General features: G+C 49.6%; 1 protein-coding gene across 2 annotated transcripts in view; it reads left to right on the plus strand.

Moving 5' to 3' along the window:
• The window catches only part of Arhgap22 (Rho GTPase activating protein 22), a 157,866-nt gene extending 146,743 nt beyond the window's left edge, over positions 1 to 11,123 (plus strand). For both annotated transcript variants that reach the window (XM_071611282.1, XM_027947938.3), the window contains exons 6-10: positions 2,816 to 2,948; positions 3,728 to 3,801; positions 4,351 to 4,472; positions 6,329 to 7,202; positions 10,562 to 11,123. In XM_071611282.1, the coding sequence (XP_071467383.1) occupies positions 2,816 to 2,948; positions 3,728 to 3,801; positions 4,351 to 4,472; positions 6,329 to 7,202; positions 10,562 to 10,790 (1,432 nt within the window). In that variant the 3' untranslated portion in view covers positions 10,791 to 11,123. The remainder of the gene's footprint in view (positions 1 to 2,815; positions 2,949 to 3,727; positions 3,802 to 4,350; positions 4,473 to 6,328; positions 7,203 to 10,561) is intronic.
• The last annotated feature ends 11,099 nt before the right edge of the window (positions 11,124 to 22,222 follow it).

Raw genomic sequence — 22,222 nt, forward strand, 5'->3', positions numbered from 1 at the left:
TTTTCTCCCTTCCTGGCCTGTCTTTTGAAGCCGTGCTGCAGTGACTACCAGGTGCCCACAGAGACTACCGTCTCCACAGCCCTGGCTTGTAGACCCAGGACCCCAGCCTCTTAGCAGGACGGGCAGACCATCCCTGTATGCAGAATGGACCTCTCCTGTCTGCCTTCTCCCTTTCTGACCACTTCTACTCCTCCTCCTGGGATTGTAACCGGAGGCCCATCGTCCCAGCTGGATTTCTCAGGCTCCGCAGCTGCTCTTCTTTTTTAGCAGTGTCCCCCCATACACCCATGGCTGCCATTTATAAATTCCCTCCCCCTTTAGAAATTCTTCCTGGGGTAACTGAAACCTTTCTCTTCTTTCTAGTATCCCTTAGCAGCCCTGGCCCTGTAGCTGTATCTGCCTGCTCAGGAGGGTCCCAGCTCCTCTTCTTGCCCACATGCCTACAGAGGGTACAAGGCAGCGCTCCCTCTCCAGGCTACAGCCTCCCTGTGCTCTCTGCATAGCCTCCCTGCCAGCTGGGGTGTTGGCTTCTGCCCTTGTCCCCTCCACCATGAAAACCCCTCCTCATCTTCCTGCTCATCTGCATAAGAATATCCACTGAGCTCCAGGTCCTGGGCCCCTCCCCCATCAGTTCCTTCACCAGGATGGAAGCCAGGTGACCCAAGCTGCCCCATGCCTGTCCCTCCCACAGTACCTCCCCTGGGCCCTCGCCTGTGGCAGCTGTCCTGGTGCTGTCCACTTTGTGGCTGGGCGCTGAGGAGGGTCTCCTCTGTACCAGAACCTGTGGAACCTTGCAGCATCCCTTTCTGACTGTTCAGCATCTCTCCCTGGTGGGAGAAGCACCTTGGAAGGGGTCAGTGAACCAGACACATGAGGTCTGTGCCCACCTGCAGCTGACTTCCTAAGGGGTCTGGCAAACAAAACAAGCGAATATGTTCAGGAACCCCTGCCCTGACCCTGAGAACCAATAGGGAACCAATAGGGTATATGATGGAGTTCCTGGGACAGGCAAGCCCACAGGTCATGGGCTTTAGGGGTGGGAGAGTTCTCAGATAGAAACTCTGCCCAGGCTGCAGAATGGATTGTTTTCCTTTGCAGGAGGCAGCTGGAGGACAGGGCCAGACAGAAGAGGTGGGGCAGGGCCATCAGAAGCCATCAGAAGTTATAGGGTGGGAAATGTGAGCCCAACCATGTTGGGGTGTGTGTGTGCATGTGAATGGATTCTAGGGGAATGTGGCATGTGGGGAACAGTCAAGAGGCTTCAGCCATGTTCTGATGGATGCTGGTGTTGGCATGGGTGAGAGGGGTCCTTGGGAAGGAAGGGATGACCAAGAACCTGCAGATAAGGAACCTGGCCCAGGCTCATCTGCCTCACTGCACCTCAGCAGCTGATTTGACCCCGGGTCAGGTCTGCTGTGTGACTGTGTCTGCTCCGCCCTGCACCCAGCTCCCTCCTGCACCCAGCTCCCTCCACCAGCGGCTTGTGTGTATGCCGAGACTGACAGGCTGGTGGGTGCCCGCTGTGCCATGGGCTGTGGAATGTTCTTGGGTGCTGGCATCAGCAAGGGACTGAATTCACAGTGGGTGTGGGAGGGGAATTCAGGAGCAAGTGTGAAAAAAGCCTTGGGGCTGCCATTGAAGGAAGGACCTCTGCCCTGTGTGGAAAAGAGGGCTGAGGAAGACCAGGGAGGACTGTGCGAAAGTCAGGGTGTGGGGAACGGCCAGGGTCTGGGCACAGCAGGGCCTGCAGGGCACTGGGGAAGGGGCCTTAGGCAAGGCTGGCAAAGTACAGGGGCTGCACTGCATCCAGTGGCCCACTAGCACCTGCAGAAGTGGGGGAAGAGTGATGGCTGACTCGCCTCCATTTTTCTCTCTAGACACATGTCTCTCTGCAGGACGCCCTGATGGTTCTTCCTGCCCTCCCCAGGCTCCCGCTCAGGCAGCTGCTGCCACTGAACTCATAAAGGCCCAGAGAGAAAGGGGCCACTGTGTTTGACCCAGCACCTACTAGGGCTGTAATCACGCTGGGGCATCAGTAGCAAAGGTGGCTGTGGAGAAGGCAGTAGAGGGTGGGTAGCAGCTTGCTTGGCTGGAGAGGGAGGTCAGGCAGGATTTGGAGGCTGTTTGACCCTGACTAGACCAGGAGTCACCAGGCCTGAGGCAGAGAGAGGGCCTCGTGTGTATGGATTTGGGGGATGTGGGCATATGAAACCCTAGAATCCCAAATGTCAGAGCTGAAAGGGACACCAGTGCCTATCTCAGTGAGGCCACATGGGACTTGGCCATGCCAGGTGTTGCCTTTATGGCACAGCCACAGTCTCCCTGCCTCAAGCCCATCTTTCCTGAGAGCCTCTCATGAGGGCAATGCAGGTCTAGGACTTCAATCTAGGCCAGAAAAGTGGATAAGCCCCATGGGTCCCAGATACTGCTTGAAATGCAAGCATGGAGTAGAGGCCAGCTGAAAACTAGGTGCTATGCCATAGAACCCAAACAGGAGGCAACCTGTGCAGGAGAGGCAGCCTTCCAGCTAGCCTGCACAGACAGGTGACTCAGTTCTGAGTAGGTGTCTGGGCATAATGAGTGTTTCCCGGCTGGAGCTCCCAGCCACACAGCCTCGGTGCTCACCCCACTGGACACCTGTCTGCACCTGGACCTTTCCTCGGCCAGTGGCAGCTGGCTGGGATGTAGCCCCACTACGTGCACACACGTGGACCATCTAAGACCAGAGGCTGTTCTTGGGGAGTGGGGCATGAGTGTCACTCCTGCAGCTCCCTGGGGTCCTGGGCCTCACCCATGTTTCCTCTTCCATCCCCAGCACGACAGATGTGCACACGGTGGCCTCCCTGCTGAAGCTCTACCTGCGGGAGCTCCCTGAGCCCGTGATCCCCTTCGCCAGGTACGAGGACTTCCTCAGCTGCGCCCAGCTGCTCACCAAGGACGAGGGGGAGGTTAGTGCCTCCTGGGGACCCATCCTGGGAGGTGGACTGGTGGGTGGTGGGCACATGGAGTCAGGACACAAATTCCTGGACACGTGGCTTTCAATGGCACATGGCTCCTGGGATGAAGACTGCTGTTTGTGTGAGTGGGTAGTAGCTGGAGCATCCTGCTGTCTTTGTAGGGCCCTCCCCGTGTGTAGACATAAGTGTCTGGGAGGGACAGGTTCCCTCCTAAAAAGGGATGTTGGTCTAGGGTGCCCAGCTCTGGCCACTTGCAGTGGGTGTTTCTATGCTATGGCCTTTTCCCATGCCTGCCTCAGGCCACCCAGACCTGCCCTGGGGCTCAGTAAAAAAGAGACCTTTTACCTATGTATATCCTGTCTCATTTGGAAAGAATTTGAGAGAGTTCTCAGGACAGAGGGTCCCTCCTCCCTCACAGCCCTGCAGGTGCGAGTCTGCAACCCTGGGCAGCTGGGGCAGGGGAAGCACTGTTTGCCTTCCCTGTGGCTGTGTTGGAGATGAGGGCTGTTATCTGGCAAATATTTGTGTCTTGATAAGTGAGCTGAGACATTCCTCTGTGACCTGGCAAGAGGCTCACCCCTCACGCCAGCTCCCAGAAAGGAAATCAGCCTTCCCAAGAAGTCACAGCCTGGCTCCACCCCTCCATGGGGGGGCATGGAGGTGGTCATCTGAGGCTGGGCCCCCATCTCTCTGATCCTTGTCCAGCCCTTCCCCCAGTCAGAGAAGTACTCACTGTTTAAAATTCTGTGTTCTTCTTCTTCTTTCCCAAGGGGACTCTGGAATTGGCTAAACAAGTGAGCAACCTTCCCCAGGCCAATTACAACCTGCTCAGATATATCTGCAAGTAAGTGGCATTGGGGTGGGAGGCCACCCCTTCTGGCCCTGTGTTTATCCCTTGCTCCCCCATAGACACACTGTCCTTTGCAGAGGAGGCCTGGGTCACTCACCCATTTAGCACAGCTTTGGCAAGCGTTGGTATGGCAGGGAGCACAAAAGAACCCAGAACCTGAGCTCACAGAGCTTACAGTTCCTTGAAAGTAGGCAGCTTAATCAGTCCCAAGTGGATCATTCTGGAAGACATACCCTCTGCCCTGGGCACCTCTCACCATCCCATCTCTCAAGCATGTGCCCCTTGATCACAACCCTTCATGTGTCATTCTGGGCCCTGGCTGGGGGCATGTGTGGGTAGCTCTCACCCAGCCCCATGCCTAGAGGTGCAGCTAGTTGTGCCCAGCAACCATGGAAGCCCGCGGGAGGCTTGGCCGGGTGTGGGGGTGTGCCTGGACATGGGGTGGGTGTGGCTGGTGAGCAGAGCATAAAGGACCAAGAATCCCAATGCAGGCTGGACTTCAGATTTCAGTTCTCCACCAATTGCTTCTTCCTTGCTTTGCAGGTTTCTGGATGAAGTTCAGTCCCATTCAAATATCAACAAGATGAGTGTCCAGAACCTGGCAACTGTTTTTGGACCTAACATACTACGGCCACAGATAGAGGATCCAGTGACCATCATGGAAGGTAACAGGGAAGCTTCTTGGGGTGCCAGGTGCTTCTGGGTCTGTGCTCATCTTTGTCCAGGGTTCGTCTTTAGAACCAGCACAGAGCCAGACCAAGGGGAAGGTACCTTAGATGGCTGTGCCTCTGTCTCTGGGGACTTAGCAGGAGCCTCTTTAGATCCCACCCCCTTGGGGTCTGGCTGTAAAAGGAACTTCACCCTGTGACTGTTAGCAGTTTTCACTGGATGTCATTAGAATGGCCCCCGGTTACTGTGGTGGAGAGGGAGAGGTCAGTGCCCTTGCCCTTGAATACAGACATTTTTTTTTTTTTTTTTTACTTTGATGATGAAGTCATTGTCCTAGATTCCTGGGTGTCAGAGCTTTGAAAACCCCCGGGGAATTTTTCTTCCATGATAACAAATAATATGATTTTTTAAAAAAAAAAAAAAAAAAGAAAAGCAACATAGAGAGACTAAGGTTGTAAGGTCATCTGAGCCCAGGGGTTTGAGGCCAGCCCAGGCAACATAGTAAGACCTGGTCTAGAGAAAAAGAATGGGGGTGGGGGAGTAGAGAGAAGGAAAAGAGCAGCGTGGTTCTGGTTTCAGTGTGCCTCGCTTTCCTCTCCTTCGTACCGCATCACTTGCTTTCAGTCCTCTAAGCAGCCTGTGCTGTGGTGATTGCCCTTATTTTCTAGATGAGGAAACTGAGGCTAACAGGTGAGGTCAGCCAGCCACATTTAAAGGGCACAGGTCTAGGCTGGCCTGGAAATGACAGCCTGTGCTCACGGGCCCCTGGGAAGACTAACTGACAAGAGTTAGTGCTGGAGTCCTGCTGTTCCCACACCAAGCAGACAGGTTTCTCCTGAGGTTCTAGCTGATAGCAGAGGCTGGCCAGGACTCACACAGTGACAAACACCAGTGGGGGCCATACCATCCTGGCTCTGGGTGAGCAGAAGGCCAAGTTCCTTGCTGAGCATGACTGGGGGAGATATAGTAGTATCGGGGTGAGTGAAGCTCCTTGGTTCCCCCTCTGCCTGGGGTGTAGCCTCTACTTTGGCCCTTTGCTCAGGCCTCTGTGTTGGCCTGATTCTCCTGCTCCAGGGAAATCCCACGCTCCCACCTGCCTGGCTGCACAAATGCCCAAGGGTGAATACCTACCCACCTACCTTACTGAATTCCTGCTTCATCTAGTTTTCTGACCAAGAAATTCCTGATGTGGTTCTTTCCTGGATTTTTAGTTACCTCAGTCAAAGGGTCCATCTAAGCCTTTGACCTTCCTTATTTCCTGGCAGACTTCCCCAGGGTGGTCTCTGTTCGATTGTGGGTAATAAGACTGAGCTAGGCTACTGGATGGCTGTCATGGTCCTTCCCGAAAGCCTACTTTTGACACCAGCCTCACCACCATAGGAACTATGTCCCCAGAATTGTGTCACAGGGCACTTGGTCAGATTGTTGTGTGCCCATGGGATTGTGTGGAAGATACTGTGTGCATGCCCACATGCATGTAAGACAGCTCCATTCCTGTGCCAGGGTCCTCTGCCCCCAGAGGGTGGACAGTCAGGCACAGCCAGCATCAGCAGCATAGGAAGGAGACACAGGACAGCCAACAGGGCTCTGCTGTGCCAGGTTCAGGTTTTCAGTTTCAGCCTGCCTCCTGTTCCTACCACAGCCCTGATGGGAATTGTCCCTGTTCCTCCCTGCTCAAGATCTGCATCCAGGGAAGGAGATTCTTAGGCACAATTCCTCTGCCCATGCCTGGATCCAGAGGGCATGGGATGGTCCTTTACACCAGACTCAGGTGAAGGCTTCTTAGGGGACAGGTACCCTGCTTGGCTGGAGCCACTAACAGCAAAGCCCTTTTCTTCTCTCTCTGCGGCAGGTACTTCCCTAGTCCAGCACCTGATGACTGTCCTCATCCGCAAACACAGCCAGCTCTTCACCACGCCTACCCCAGAAGGACCTGCCTCCCCTTGTAGGGTCCCACAGTGCACAGTGGGGTGGGACTCTGAGGAGATCCCCAGCGACAGCCAAGGGGAGCCTGGTGGCTCCAGCCTGCCCACACACAGGACCTCATCTTTGGACGGGCCAGCTGCAGCAATGCTTTCTAGAACCTCCCCTCCAAGCCTAGGCAGCCAAGGTGGCCCTGCAGCCACCAGCCCTGGGAAGAGGGTACAGACTCTGCCCAACTGGAAGTCTTCCTTCCGGCAGCCAGGGTCCCGGTCAGGGAGCCCAAAGGCGGGCAGCTCGTCTCTAGAAGTGCCCATCATCTCCTCTGGTGGGAACTGGCTCACGAACGGGTTGTCTTCTCTGCGAGGTCACCGCCGGGCCTCATCAGGAGACCGGCTCAAGAACTCAGGTTCCACACAAAGACTCTCCACCTATGACAATGTGCCCCCACCCAGCCTCTTTCCCAGCACTGTCAGCGTGACCAGCACGTTGTCCTCCCGGGAAGCCTCCATCAGCAGCTGCACAGCCTGCCGGGCTAGTGACTCATCCACCTGCAGCTCCCTGCACACCGAATGGGCCCTTGAGCCCTCGCCGCTCCCCAGCAGCAGTGAGGACCACAGGTCCCTAGACCTGGGCCACAGTCTGGATGAGGCGGGTGTAGGTGGCGGCAGCAGCAGTGAACCCAAGGACCCAGGCAGCCCTACCCAGGACCACTCCCGCCACTGCCAGGCTCTCCAGAGCGTGGTGGCTGAGCTCAGAGCAGAGCTGAGCCGGCAGAGGACTGAGTATGAGACAAGTCTGAAAAGGTAAAGGGCCCCAGCTGCACCAGGCCACAGCCTCTGTGGCTGCCCTCTCTGGAAGAGGGTGCTGAGAGGCAGGGCTGGGAGCTGGGAGCTCTTCCTGCCTATCCAGGAGGATGCCCCTGGGACCCCTGGGTTGGCTGGGCTGAATTTTCTATCTTTGTAAACTCCAAAGCTCACTGGTCTGGCATGTAGTGAGTGCTCCATCAATGCCCCCGACAGTGTAGGTGAGAATGTCAGCCCTGGCCAACCACTGGCACTGCATTCTGTGGCCCATGTGCAGGGCAGGCCAGCCTAGTGGGGAGGGAGAGCTTTAGGGACTGGAGTTCAATTGCTGTACTGAGCCAAGCCCTCCCTCCCATCCAACCTGGTCACAGAGCTGTTGCGCCTCCCGCTCCAGGTGGCTTGCAAGCTCACTCACAGATGGGTCCAAGATCCATCCTCTCAGCCATCCCGAGGGGAGGGTGTTCTCTTTACTAAAATCCTAAGAAGCTGAGTTCTCCACTGAGGTCAATGCAGTTCTCACTAATAGCCAGCACACAGGGCTTCCATCAGCATCTCAGGCCCTTGCTGCTCAGCCCAGGCCCCCTTTAAGCCTGGGTCTCACACCCTTGCCGGCCTTCAGTGACATTTGAGGACTTCATTTTCCATTAGTCTGGGATCTGGGAGGGACCAGGGACCTGGGAGGACAGTGACTGGCCCTTTTTCTCTGCTGCATAGTGTCAGGTATCTATAGATACCATGTTCTTTTGGGCTGCATAGTGCCAGGTGTATACAGACACCATGTTCATAGCAGGAAGGGACGGAAAAGGACATTGGAGCGGGGGAGGTCATGGAAGTGGTGCCTGAGCCAGGACTTGAAGGGCCAATAGGATGGAGCTGAGCAGAGGAGAAAGGAGACAGGAGTAAAACCCAGGGTGTAAAACAGGAAAGCCACACAGGTAAGCCCTGGTTCCAAGGTGATACAGTGGAAGCTGGGGACTGCTGAAGGATGACCTTCCCACAATGGCCCAGAGGTCAGAATCAGCCTCTCCCTGCCTGCCTGCTTGTGGAGCCCATTGACCCTTTCCCTGTCACCTGCACAGTGTGACTTGGTTCCTGGGGACGAGTTTGATGTTGTTGGGTGGTGTCTGTGACTCAGACTGCCCGGGGTCAAGTCCTAGCTCCACCTGCCGTTGGCTGATGTTAGCCCACCCATTTGTCCTGAGGATGAAGTGCCTCACTTGGGTGGGCTAGCTCAGCCCAGTGCTGCATGTCCCAGGGGCTCAGGAGCCTCCACTGCCCATGTTCTTTGCAGCTCTGTGGCTGGAGGAAGATGAGGTTCCCAGAGGAAGAGGGACCTCAGCAGAGACCCTTGTGGTATCCTCATGGGCAGAGTGGCCCGGGATGTTATCCTGGTCAGAGGGAGGGTCTACAGTGAGGAGGGTCTGAGAGCACAGGAAGGAGGGGGCAGCTAGCACCTTGCCCCATCCAGCAGGCCTTTGGGGAATGTACCCCCTCATGGAGTGGCTGTGAAGTCATCCGGCTGGTGTGGTGGAGAGGGCATGTCTGAGATCTGCTTTACACCCTGCCTCTCTCGGAACTTGGAGCCCCTCCGCACGTTCCGATGGAGGTCTTCCTTCAAGCATTCCCTGAAGAGACTGTTGTCTGTGAAGTACCAGATTCTGGTCTAGACCCTGGGGACACAGCTGTGACCCAAACTGACCAAAACCCCTGCCCTCATTCTTTTGCAGGGGGGATAAGGGCAGAAAAATCATGCATGAGATACATTTTCATCCGTGTCTGGTGTGTTAGATGTACACAATAAATTAGCTTGGAGGGAAGAGGGACACTGGGGAGAAGGCTGGGGCAGGTCCTCAGCCTTGGGCAGAGGGGATAGTGTGAGGGCCCTTGAGCCTGGGTGAAGCTCTGGTCTTGTTCAGCAGAAGTGAGAATGAATGAGGAGCAATGGAGGGTCTGATACACTTTGTTCCCTCTCCCATGTATACCTAGCCACCACCCTGCAGAGGAGTGGTCATCAGGGGCCCAGGGAAGAACAGAAACCATTTAAAAGGCCAGGAGGCTGGCACAGGCCAAAGGGGCCAGCAGTTGAGGTGGGGAGAAACAGCCAGATTGTCAGCATATTTTGAAAGTAGAGCCAGTGAGTTTTGCTGGTTGATAGAATGTGGGAGTGAGAAAAAGAACCAGCTCCAGGAGGACATGACAGTTTGGGTGGAGCAGCTTGAGGAAGGTGCTCCCTGGAGGGGTGCTGAGCTGGGAGTGGTGTGGAAAGTAGGGTTACAAGCTCAGTTTGGGGCCCAGAAAGTTGGATGTGCTCAATAAATAGGCTGGACAGGGGGCTTAGGATCAAGAGACTGGACAGGGTCATTCAGGTATAGAGAGGAAGAGGAGAGGAACCTGGCCCTGGGGCAGCAGGGAATGTGGAGATGCCAGCAAAGAAGGGGCTGGGACCAAGGAGAAGCAAGTGAGATCTGCTTTCTGACCGCATGTCCTTGCTCCCGTGAAGGGTGGTTTCCTTTTTCCAAACTTAGGGTCAGTGATTCAGATGGAGGCCTGGGCCCTGTCTTGGAGGGTGGGGAACTGATGTTTCTTCCACATCTGCCATCTTCCAGGTGCTTTGCTGGGCATGCATTATCCTCCCTCTCTGGTGACTGTAGTGTCTTGGGACGGGCTCACCCGCTGTATTTCAGAGGAACATGTGGGGGCTCAGTGCACTCTTAGCTCATCCACCACCATGGGGCTTATATCCCCCAGGCCCCAGTGTGCAAGCTATCTCAGGGTGGACAGGAGCTGGCCAAAAAGATGGAGGAGGTGCCAACTTTTGCAGAATGTGGTATAGACCTTGGAGGATCTGTGGCTGCACCAAGGAGCACTGCCAGGACCTACAGGGAGGATCACTAAGGAAGCAGAACCAAGGGGGGACACTTGAGCTGGGACATGAAGGGCATGTAGGAATTTCCTGTAAGTGTCAACGGCTGGAGTGCTAGGTGGTGTCGGAGCAGCAGGAAGGAGAGGGACATAGGAACAAAGACCAAGGGACAGTTGGGGCTCTCCCCTCCCTTCTTACAAGGACCAGAGCTGCTCTCAGCCAGGGCAGGCAGCCCTCAGTGGGACAAGTGATGGGGCTACATGGGCAAGAGTCCTTTTATTTTAGTGGGGACTCATGGTGGCCTCCAGCCTCCAGTGCTGAAGGCATGAATCCTCATACAGACCCAGTTGGCTCTGTGGCAGAGTGCCAGGTCTTGTGGTGTCCTCCCCTCAAGGATCTTGCCCGATTTGGCCATGACTGCCCCTTTCTAGATGGTTCTTTTTGATAAAACCCAGCGAGCCAGAATCTGAGAAATCTTTTCTTGATTCTTTTTAAGCATGGAAGCCAACAGTGCTGACCTGAGGAAACAGATGTCACGGTTAGAAGAAGAGCTGGACCAGGAGAAGAAGAAGTACACCATGCTGGAAATTAAGCTGAGGAACTCTGAGCGGGCACGGGAGGATGCAGAGAGGAGGAACCAGCTGCTGCAGAAGGAAATGGAGGAGTTTTTTTCTACCCTGGGAAGCTTGACTGTTGGAGTCAAAGGTGCCAGAGCCCCAAAGTGAGAGAACGGAAGAGCTCACTTGGCACCTGCTCCACTCTACCCTCAGCAGAGCTGGCACAGGCCACATGAGGAGCCAGAGGCCTCTCGCTCAGACCAGGCTGTTGGCAGGGCCAGGTGCTCTGGAACCAGCTGGAGAGAAAGACCCTGACACCCCGATGGGGACTGTTGGGACCCCCATATACCCCAGGTGGGATCTGGATGCTGCTTTTATTATGCGGGTCCTGATGGGTGTCAGAGGGGATGGTGCCTGCCACAAGAGCAGCATTTAGCCTTTCACCCAGGAAGAGTCCCCCATGGCTACCCAAAGATGGCACTCAGGAGCGAGCAGCCACCAAGAACACTTCACATTCTTTATTAAATTTGCTCTGAAAGCATGATGCCTTACCTGATCCATTCTTTATGTCTGTGCTACAGGGGTTGACCAAATTCTCTTTCTAGCAGGGTTGGGAGCCCCCCGAGGACTCCACATTGTTGTTAGGGGAACTGGATTTATGCAAATCTGTGTTTTAGTTGCATCCAGTGCTCAAGACCAGCCCCCTTTCCTCCATCCCTGCCTTGGGCTCTGCAGCTGGTTTCTGCCTGGTGAGGTCCCTGAGCCACCCACTATAACCTGATTTTCTTTGCAGGTCCCCAGTTTTGTTCCAGGGCTAGAGCCTATGAGCTGGAGAACAGGAGTGGTACCCCAGGTGGCTGAGGTACAGGGCTGCATAGCATGTATTTGCCCCCACCTCAGATGGGGCCCAGGTGCCATCTTCCTTCCAGAGTCCCTGCAAGCAAGTGCCGACCCTGTGCCTTCCATGCCCACAAACCCTCCTCTAGTTTATTCTGAGATCTCAAACCTTCATCCCTCAAGAGAGCCCCCTCTCCCATCCGAACACAGCCAGCCCCGCCCAGCTTAGGCCAGGCCAGGAGAGGACAAGCCTCAAGTGGAGCAGTCAGTGCTGCCATGTTTGCCATAGTGTACCTGCTCCTACACACAGTGTCCTCACATGTGGCCTCTCTACTCCCAAGCAGTAAACTGCTGTGGTTTGGGGGGAGAGTGGTAGTCACCAAAGTGCCCCAGTTTCTGACCACTGGAGAACTCATTCACACCCAAACACACATCTACCTGGAGTTGGGCATAGTCTATGACAATGCCTGGCCAGTTAGAATGAGCCATGTGACAAATGCCAGGATCATGATGCTTCCAGGAAGCATCATTGATTGACCACCGTGAAGTGCAAGCTTATAGGATGAGTCCAGAGCTGGGTCACTCCCCTGGTGGTGAGGTAGGCCAGCCGACTATCCCTGCAACTTCCTAGAGGCCTCAACAACCAGGACACCTGCCAAAGCAGATCAGCGGGCAAGGTTAGAGCATTGCTGGGCACTCTGGGGGGGGGGGGGGGGGGGTGGCCAGTGGAGATACTCTAAGTGTGGGAGCACTGCTGTGGCCAGCCACATTCCAGGGAACTAATGATTCCCCCAAAGGTAAAATACTGCCCTCCCCTTCTATTTAGGAAAAAGAGAAAAGATTGGGGCAACTTGACTCCCCACAACTCAGTAAGATGGGAATTGTCCCCTTTCATCCTATTGAGAGGGAAAACTGAGACTTGGAGAAGGTAGTGGGAACACCAGTGTGTTTTTGTGATGGTATTGAGTTCTCTCACCATGATCCAGGAATTGCTTTAACGTGCAAAGGAAAATATCATAAGCAGTCAAAGTTGTGGAGGAGATGAAAGCTCATGTGGGTTTTGCAAGATGAAGGACTGTCTGGTCTCATCCACTAATCCCAGAAAAGGCTCGGCCTCCTGCCAAATCCCTTATAGGGGGTGGCAGCTTGTGAGCCATGTCTGCCACCTGCTGGCCTAACTAGGATCTGCATGTGCAACTTTTGTTTGAAAATTAATTGGCTCTATTCAGTTCTGCCTGCCAATCTCTGTCTAGAAAATAACAGATTTCTGAGTTTAAAGCACATTGAGTTTCCGAGGCTGACCCAAGATGAGGGCTCTGGCCTGGGACCTCTACACCTATCCCCTTCTGCTCTCCCCAAATGAGTTACATTTATTCAACCTGTTCCCAAACCTGTAGTTCCTGTTGTACCACCAGTAATGACAGAATTTAATATTAAGTAAACCAACGAGTTGTGAAATAAAATAGGGAAATCTAACAGAATGTTTTAGGAAGACTCAGCAAAGACAAGTTGCTAAAATAAATCTTGTCAAATTGAGTATAAATGAATCAACCATACAACATTGGGTAATTGATTAAAAAAGAAAAGAAGAAAAACCTTAAGAGTCTGCTGTTCATTGATTTCCTCAAAAGTATTTTAAAATTTGTGTTTGACTTTAAAGAAAAAAAAATCTTGGAAATTGTAGAAGAAGTCCTACATGGAAAAGAAAAAGGCTTAGGTTAAAAATCTGACTTAAAGTTAGAATACAATTTTAATGATATAGACAGAAATGGGGATCCCTTGTTTTAACTGTCTTTTTTGAAGGATGAGGAACTGGGAACAAATCATATTCATTCCACATAGAAGGGGAAAAGAACTTTGGAATGGAATCCATGTGTTTCTCCTGCCCAGGGATGATAATAAATGGAGTCAGTAACAGTAGCCACATGCTTCATGAACTCTCCCCATCTTCTTTGGCTTTAGGGTCTCAGACTCTGCAGAACCCTCCCAATGTCCGCAGTAGTTCTACTAAAGGGACAGGGACATGCCTCCTGTGACCTCCCAGGTGAACAGCCATGACATTGTCTCTATCCCACTGCTGCTGCCTCTTTTCCTTGTATCCACCAAGGACAACTACCTGCATCAGAATCAGCTTTTCCTACCAGGCGTGTCGCTACTCTTTGCATGTCCCACCAAGCCCTGTGACAGTTGAACCCATGAGATCTCAGGATGTGCTGTGGTCTGTGACAAAGTCGGGAAGTAAAGCCAGGGAAAGCTTTTTGTCTGACCGCAAAGAGCCTGGGCTTGTCCTCTTGGAGCTGTGAGACTGGGGTCTCAGTTCCCTCATGTCTAAAGGAAGATATCTCACAGAGAGGCTGTCATGCCAGCCGTTCCAAGCCTCTGGCAGGCATCCCATTTGCTCCTTAGGGGACATTATTCTCTGTGCTTTATAACTGAGGACACGGAATAACAGAAAAGTTAAAGACCTGGCCCACAACCATGCACAAGGCAGTGGAGGTGTCCGAACCCAGACAGGCTGATGTCAGGGCCTGCATTCTTAACCAGGTCAAAAAGATGCTGGCTTGATAGAGTATTAAACATGCTTCAGTGGAGGTTGTGCACAGGAGGCCAAATGAGAGCTCTAACGGATGGATGTTGACACCTGAACTCAGGTTTGTAACAAAAATGGCAATCACCTAGGCAAAGGCGTAATGCAAAGTGTGAGCACACAGAGGGTGAGAAAGTGGGGGATGGAGGGCTAGCCAAGGAAGCAGGGATCTGGTCATGGGGGGTGAGATATGCTGGTGTTAGCCTCAAGCTTCAAGAAGGTTTTCCTCCCTGACATATGATGTCCACTAGACAGCCACAAGGCTCTTCCTCTGTGTGCACGTTGAGGGAACAAGACCATGAGTTCATGGCTTTTACAGAACTCACATTCTAGTGGAATAAGACCACAGGGAAGCAAGCAAAACACAAATAAGATACATCTGGATTGTAACACATGCTCTGGAATAAGACGATCCCAGGATGCCTATTTTGGACAGGTTGGTCAGGAAGTCCTCTCTAAGGTGCCATGTGAACTGAGAACTCAAGGATGAGCCCAGCCATGCAAAAGAGCTGCCATCAGAAGAGGAGCTATGGAAGTATGGGTGACGGTGCAAGAGGAGCTTAGGATGGATCTTGGGAGGCCCCCAAAGGCCCATGTGCTAAAGATTTGGTCCCCAGCTTGGTCCTATTAGAAGGTGGTGGAGTCTTTAAGAAGTGGAGCTTTGTTCATGGGAATTATTAAGATCACTAGGGGTGTGCCCTTGAAGGGAACTGTGGGACTCAGACTCATCCTTTTCCTTTTTTCCCCATTCCTGGCCATAGGCTGCCTCACCACAGGCCCCAAACAACAAGAACAATAGATAGATCATGGACTGAAGCCTCCAAAATTGTGAGCCAAAATAAACCTTTATAAAGTGTATTATCTCAGGTATTTTGTTACAGTGAGGCAAAACTGACTAATACAGATGGAAAGAGGCAGTGTGGGTAGAACCAAGCAGGGGCCACACCGCATGAGCCCATTACACATGTAAGAAGTTATTCTTGTTCTAAGGGAGATAGGGAAACACCCAAGAGCTTTGAATCAACTGACATGAATTGGCTTTCATTTTAACAAGACTCCTTTGGCCATTGAAGGGAGAGTGGATGAATGGGGACACAAGTAGATGCAGGGAGCTCAGAAGCTGAAAAGACATGAGACGGAACGAGGGAGAGGAAGGAAAGAAGTGCACAGGCACATCTTTCAACAAGTCCTGGTAGGAATGGAGCAGAGGAACAAGGGATGGGGGCCAAGGAGAGGGTCTTCAAGGTGTGAACTATTAGAGCATGTTTGTATGCTGCTAAAATGACCCAGTGAAAGGGGCAAAATTAATGATGAAGAAGAGAGTTAGTCCTAAAGAGGGAAGTCAGCAAAAAAGGCAAGACAGTGGAAAGGTTGGTCTTTGGGAGAAGACAGAGAAGATAGCTGCAGACAGGTGTAGAGAGATGCACATTCATCTTTGAAATCCTGAGAAAATTTGAATGTGTTTACCTTAAGTAGCACTCCTCCCAACATGCTTGAACAGGAAACCCTTTATTTGCATTGACTTGTTGGGCAGTGAGTTCAACAGTTACAGAGTGAAGGTTCTGGGGCCAGCCTACCTATCCAGGTGCAGATCCTGGATCCACATGTCCCATAGGCTGAAGCATGGGTGCTGGTGCTCCAGGACAGATCAATCTCCACCATGTCATCTGGGGATCCATGTCTTAAAAACAACCCAGGAATTCCATTTGGGAGTCAGATTTGAGAGAGCACAGCTCAGCCCTTCCAACCTGTGAAATCATAAGTCCTAAGTACCCCTCTACACACAGACATACATGTTACCCACAGCGGGCAGAGCTGCCAGGCCTGGCTGCCATCAGGGCAGTGGCAGCTGGCAGGAGTGCCTGGTAGAGACGCATTTTCTGTAATCACTTCCTTTTCCTTTCTTTCAGCAGGATTTTGGTTTCTGTTCATTCATAGCATCAAAAGGAAACAAGGGGCAGTGTCTGGGTCACATGGGGCTGGGGATATAACATGCAAGTTCTTTGGCGCTTCTGCACTTTGAGGTGGGTGGGTTCCAAAATGTCTCTTCTTTCCAGCACATCAGGTCAAAGGGAAAATTAGTATTTAGTCCATATCAAACTCTTCTAAAGTTTACCTAAAGACAAAGCTTCCATTTAGAGAGAGTGATGGAAGTTGGAGTAAGAACTCTGTGGAGAGTGGTTGAGTCATGGTCACGGCAGCCATGGTTTACCAAGCGCACACCATATCCTGTTTTATACATGTGAGCCCTGAATCCTCACAGCAACCCCATAAACTTACATCTTAGGCTTCTTCATTTACAGATGAGGAAACAGAGCCACAGAAAGCTGAAGCTACTTGCTGTGATTAGCAGACAGAATTCTGCTTTGGGTATGTGGCTTCAGAGCCCATGCTCATATACCTGCAGGAATTTCAGTGTAGTATGCAGCATTCTTATATCCACATTTTGAGGGCCATGAACACTGCATTTTCAGAGGACAGAAATGGTGTAGAAGACAAGTCCTGGTCTTTGGTTTACTCAGCCCTACATGCTGAATCTTACCTCCAGGCATTGTTATCTATCTGTAAGGGAAGCTCTTCCATCCAAGGCATTCCGGGGTGAGGCCTCAGCAGAAGATTAGCACACAGGTACCATCACATAACTGCAGGGATGTGTGGTGACCTTGTCATCTGTAAATGGGGAGGAGGGAGTGTATGAATAAAGCGAGCAAACATGTATGTAAAACGGGTTATGTGAGAGAAAAATTGACGGGAGGGTTTTATCAGAGGAGGAATGATTAGATCTGGGCCCTAAGCAGTGAGGGTCTAAAATGGGCAAACGTGGGAGGGGAGGGGGGATAGTAGAGGATAGGAAAGACAGCAGAATACAACAGACACTAGTATGGCAATATGTAAATCAATGGATGTGTAACTGATGTGATTCTGCAATCTGTATATGGGGTAAAAATGGGAGCTCATAACCCACTTGAATCAAATTGTGAAATATGATATATCAAGAACTATGTAATGTTTTGAACAGCCAACAATAAAAAATTAAAAAAAAAATAAAATAAAAAAAAATAAAATGGGCAAACGTGGGCATGAATAAAAGCATGTTCACAATGATGTAGAGGATGTACCTGGAGGAGGGTCAGCTGGAACGACACATGAAATAGAGCCAAAGTAAAATGCTTAGCTCTTCTCTCAATAAAAATCCCATACTGATTTTATGAAGAATTTTCCTTACCAACAGCATGACGTTTGGGACTGCTGGGGATGGAGACGACCGGAGCAGAGGGCGGGGTACCATGTACAGCAGCTCCCAGGTGGAGGCCACACAAAATGCTTTCCTTTCTCTTCAGCATTTTTCCATTTAATCATCCCTCTTCTGTTCCAAGGCCAAAACCAGCAATTACATTGGTTTTATGCTGATTTTTGTTAAAGCGTACAAAGTCTGTCAGCCCAGTTATCTCCACCCTCTTGTGACAGATGGAGAAGGAAAGCACAGCTCAGTGCAACTGAGATTTGCCCAAGGTGACCTCAACACTCCCTATTTAGGCTCACTGGACTCATGGGAGCCAGTAGATCCCAAACTAAGATCTCATCTCATCAGGGTGCATGTGCTTTGGGTTTCTCCCTCTCATTTAATTTGACCACTCTTTTGATCCTTCTCTCAAGGTAGTCATAACTTCCTTCACATTTCCTGCCCAAACTCCTCCCCACTGGGGATGAACCCAGGGGTACTTAACCACCGAGGCACATTTCCAGCACTTCTGTGTGTGTGTATTGTATTTAGAGACAGGGTCTCACTAAGTTGTTGAGGGCCTCACTAAGTTGCTGAGGCTGGCTTTGAATTCATGATCCAGCCTTCTGAGCCACTGGGATCACAGGCCTGTTCCACTGCACCTGGCCTGCCCAGTTTTTAGGAGTGCTACCCAACTCATAATTCACTCAGTCCTTAGCAATCAGAACCATGCCCCTAGTTGTCCAGTTAGAACCAAAAATCTCATGTGTTAGACCTAATAGGCACCTTTCTTCTTTCTCCTCTGTCCATAAAGTGGTACTAACAAAAATGGTGTAAGGGCTGGAGGAGCAGATGACAAACCTCAGGAGGGAAGAGACAACAAGACTGGAGAGGTCCACAGTTGGGGGAACAAAACACTTCTCCCCTTCCTCCCCTGCCTGAAACAGGAAATTGTGGGTTGATGCCAGGCGTTCTGTTACAGTTCCTTTAAACAGGTATGCACAAATCGTACGATACTGCAGCCATGCTTTCCCTGCAGACCTCTTGCATGCTGTCTAACCATTAGGGTTCAAGACTTCCTCCAGTTCCAAATACTGATTTTGGTAACATCACCTATGTAATGACAATGCATTTGAGTCCTCACTGCTCCCTCAACTGGGTGTCTTTGGCTTCCAGGCACCAAGCTCCACACCTCTAGACCAACTGGACTTGCTCCCGCTGTCACTGACCATCCTAAAACATGGGTCTGGTCCCACCACTCCTCTTCCTCACATTCTACAATGGGTTCTGCCTAGAAAATAAAAAGGGATTCCTAATATTTTCAGTTCTGTCCCTTGGCTTGATTAAATTCTGAACCTCAACTTTTCAGCCTTATTTCTCATTATTTCCTTTTTGATATTAACATTTTAAATATTTTCTAATCAGTTATACATGATAGCAGAATGCATTTTATTTCCTTGTATGCAAATGTGCAATTTTTCATTTCTTTGGTTGTACACGATGTAGAGTCGAGCCATTTGTGCAATCATACAAGTACCTAGGGTAATGATGTCCACCTCATTCCACCATCTTACTTACCCCTGTGCCCCCTCCCCCCTGCCCAATCCAAAGTTCCTCCATTCCTTCCCAGGCCCCACCCCCCATAAGCATCCACTTATCAGAGAGACATTTGGCCTTTGGTTTTTGGGGATTGGCTTACTTCGCTTAGCATGATATTCTCAACTCCATCCATTTACCTGCAAATGCCATAATTTCATTCTCTTTTAATGCTGAGTTAATATTCCATTGTGTATATATGCCAGTTTCTTTACCCATTCATCTATTGAAGGGCATCTAGGTTGGTTCCACAGTTTAGCTATTGGGAATTGAGCTGCTATAAACATTGATGTGGCTGTGTCACTATAATATGCTGATTTTAAGTCCTTTGGATATAGACTGAGGAGTGGGATAGCTGGGTCAAATGATGGTTTCATTCCAGGTTTTCTAAGGAATCTCCATACTGCTTTCCAAAGTGGTTTCACCAATTTGCAGTCTCACCAGCAACATGTATCTCCCTCCTCACCCCCCGCATCCTCACCAACACTTATTGTTGCTTGTATTCTTGATAATTGCCATTCTGACTGGATTGAGATGAAATCTTAGTTTTTATGTGTGTGTTTGTGTGTGGTGTTGGGGGCTTAAACCCAGGGCCTTGTGCATGCGAGGCAAGCACTCAATACCAACTGAGCTATATCCCCAGACCTTAGTTTTGATTTGCATTTCTCTAAATTGCTAGAGATGTTGAACACTTTTTCATATACTTGTTGACTGATTGTATTTCTTCTTCTGTGAAGTGTCTGTTCAGTTCCTTAGCCCATTTATTGATTGGGTTGTTTTTTTGGTGTTTTTTACATATCCTGGAAATTAGTGCTGTATCTGATGTGCCTATAGTAAAGATGTTCTCCTACTCTGTGGGCTCTCTCTTCATGTTATTGATCATATCCTTTGCTGAGAAGAAGCTTTTTAGTTTGAATCCATCCCATTTATTGAGTCTTGATTTTATTTCTGGCACTTAAGGAGTCTGGTTAAGGAAGTCAGGACCTAATTCGGCATGATGAAGATCTGGGCCTACTTTTTCTTCTATTAGGTGCAGGGACGCTGGTCTAATTCCTAGGTCCCTGATCTACTTTTGAGTTTGTGCATGGTGAGAGATAGTGATTTAATTTCTTTTTGCTGCATATGGACTTCCAGTTTTCCCAGCACCATTTGTTGAATAGAATATCTTTTCTCCAATATATGTTTTCAGCACCTTTGTCTAGTAAGAGAGAACTATTTATGTGAGTTTATCTTCTATTCTGTACCATTAGTCTACATGTCTATTTTGGTGTTAATACCATGCTGTTTTTGTTACTATTGCCCTGCAGTATAGTTTAAGGTCTGGTATTGTGATGCTACCTACTTCACTCTTCTTGCTAAGGATTGTTTTGGCTATTGTGGGTCTCTTATTTTTCCAAATGAATTTCATGATTGCTTTTTCTACTTGTACAAGGAATGTTCTTAGGATTTCAACTGGAATTACATTAAATCTGTATAACGCTTTCTGTAGTATGGCCATTTTGACAATGTTAATTCTTCCAATCTTCTTTTTTTTAATTTTTTTTTTTTTAGTTGTAGTTGGACACTATCTTTATTTATTTATTTTTATGTGGTGCTGAGGATCAAACCCAGGGCCTTGCACATGCTAGACAAGTGCTCTACCGCTGAGCCACAATCCCAGCCCCAATTCTTCTAATCTTAAGAACATGAGAGATCTTTTCAACTTCTAAGGTCTTCTTCAATTTCTTTCTTTAGTGTTCTGTAGTTTTCATTGTATAGGTCTTCCACCTCTTTTGTTAGATTGATTCCCAAGTATTTTATTGTTTTTGAGACTACTGTGAATGAGGCAGTTTCCATTATTTCTTTGTATACCCATGCCCAGGTCAAGCTGTCCCTCAATCATTGCTCAGGAGCTTTCAAATCTCCTTGCCTTCCCCTTAGTCTGCAATACCATTCCTTTCCAAGCCCTCTTCATTTTCTCTCATCACTCTCTTGCTCTTGTCCCTTCAGCATGGTACTGTTCCTCCACATAGCACTACTGCTATCAGGACTACCCTGAAGGTCATTTTTGTCTCTTTTCATTCTTAGCTTCCAGCAAAGAGTCTTCGTTATATATGCTTTTATTAATTGGTAAAATCAAGTGTAATGCCTGCTAGACAAAACCTAACCTTTAAAAAGCTTAGTTGAAGTATTTAACTGGCAACAGCTAAAAAAAAACTTTTTTAAACCACAAAATCGGTACAAATCAATCTTCATTACCTAAAGTTAATGGGCCTTTTTAGGAACAATACTTTTTAAAAAATGTAGCACCTAAATTGATAAGTAAGAATTACTCCTTTAAGACTAGGTAGGAAATCTTAAAAATCACTCAAAACCAAGTTTAAACAACACTCTCATGTCTGCCACCACATGGTTGATGAAGTGGCAGCAGTCAGGTGTGACTGGTTCACTCTCTTGGGAAAGGGACACATGAATGCAGGTGAAGGGAGGGACAGTGTGGATGCAAGGGTTATCTGGAGCCAGAGCCCATCAGAGGCCAGCAAGGTATAAAAATGCCATCACACAGAAGCTGAGCAGGCACACAGAGACACATCCTGCATACCCTCATACAGCCCACCCAAGAAAGGCACATGGAACATGTTCCAAGCTGAAATCTGTTTTGAAACATACCTATTCTATATACTTACTTTGGCCAAGGGGCCATGATGGCTGCCCTCTTGTACAGCTATGAAGAATTAGGTTGAGGACAGGGAAGTGTCTTTTTAAGATAAAGTTTCTCTGGTGATTTCAAACACCAGAAAAGCAAGAAAGCAAGTATAGATGAAGCAGAAAACTGGAGTGAAAATTCACTCTTTATAATGTGTATAAAATCCAAATCTAAGAAACCTGCCCTGGTAATAACCCTTTTATCCCAAGTCACTGGAATTCCTAAAGTAATCAAGAAAAACTTACCACAGATTTGTTTTCAATGAAAAAACTCTTAAGTTCATAATTTTCATACCACTTTTTTGTTTTTTATTTAAAATATTATAACCAATTGACATACTAGATAACAATGTTTACATTCCAGTGGTGCATGTTTAATGACTAGGGCATGAATGATTAAAAACCACAATAATGATCTCAGCATTCCCTACAAAGTGCCCCATTTTGTTTCATCTAAAGAGGCGAGGAGAGGAGAGGCGAGGTGAGGAGAGGTGAGGGAATTGGACATGGGGGGTGGGGTGGTGAAGAAGGAAATGACATGTATAGGGAGCAAAAAAAAAGTCAGTAACTATACTTAGGTTTCCAGGTTCAAAAACCTGTTGAACAGGATAAACTGTAATGAGAAAATAGATGTCACAGTCCAGGTAGACAGCTACTTCAGTTTAACTTCAT

This window comes from Marmota flaviventris, chromosome 4 (assembly GCF_047511675.1).
Source record: "Marmota flaviventris isolate mMarFla1 chromosome 4, mMarFla1.hap1, whole genome shotgun sequence".
NCBI classification, from domain to species: domain Eukaryota; kingdom Metazoa; phylum Chordata; class Mammalia; order Rodentia; family Sciuridae; genus Marmota; species Marmota flaviventris.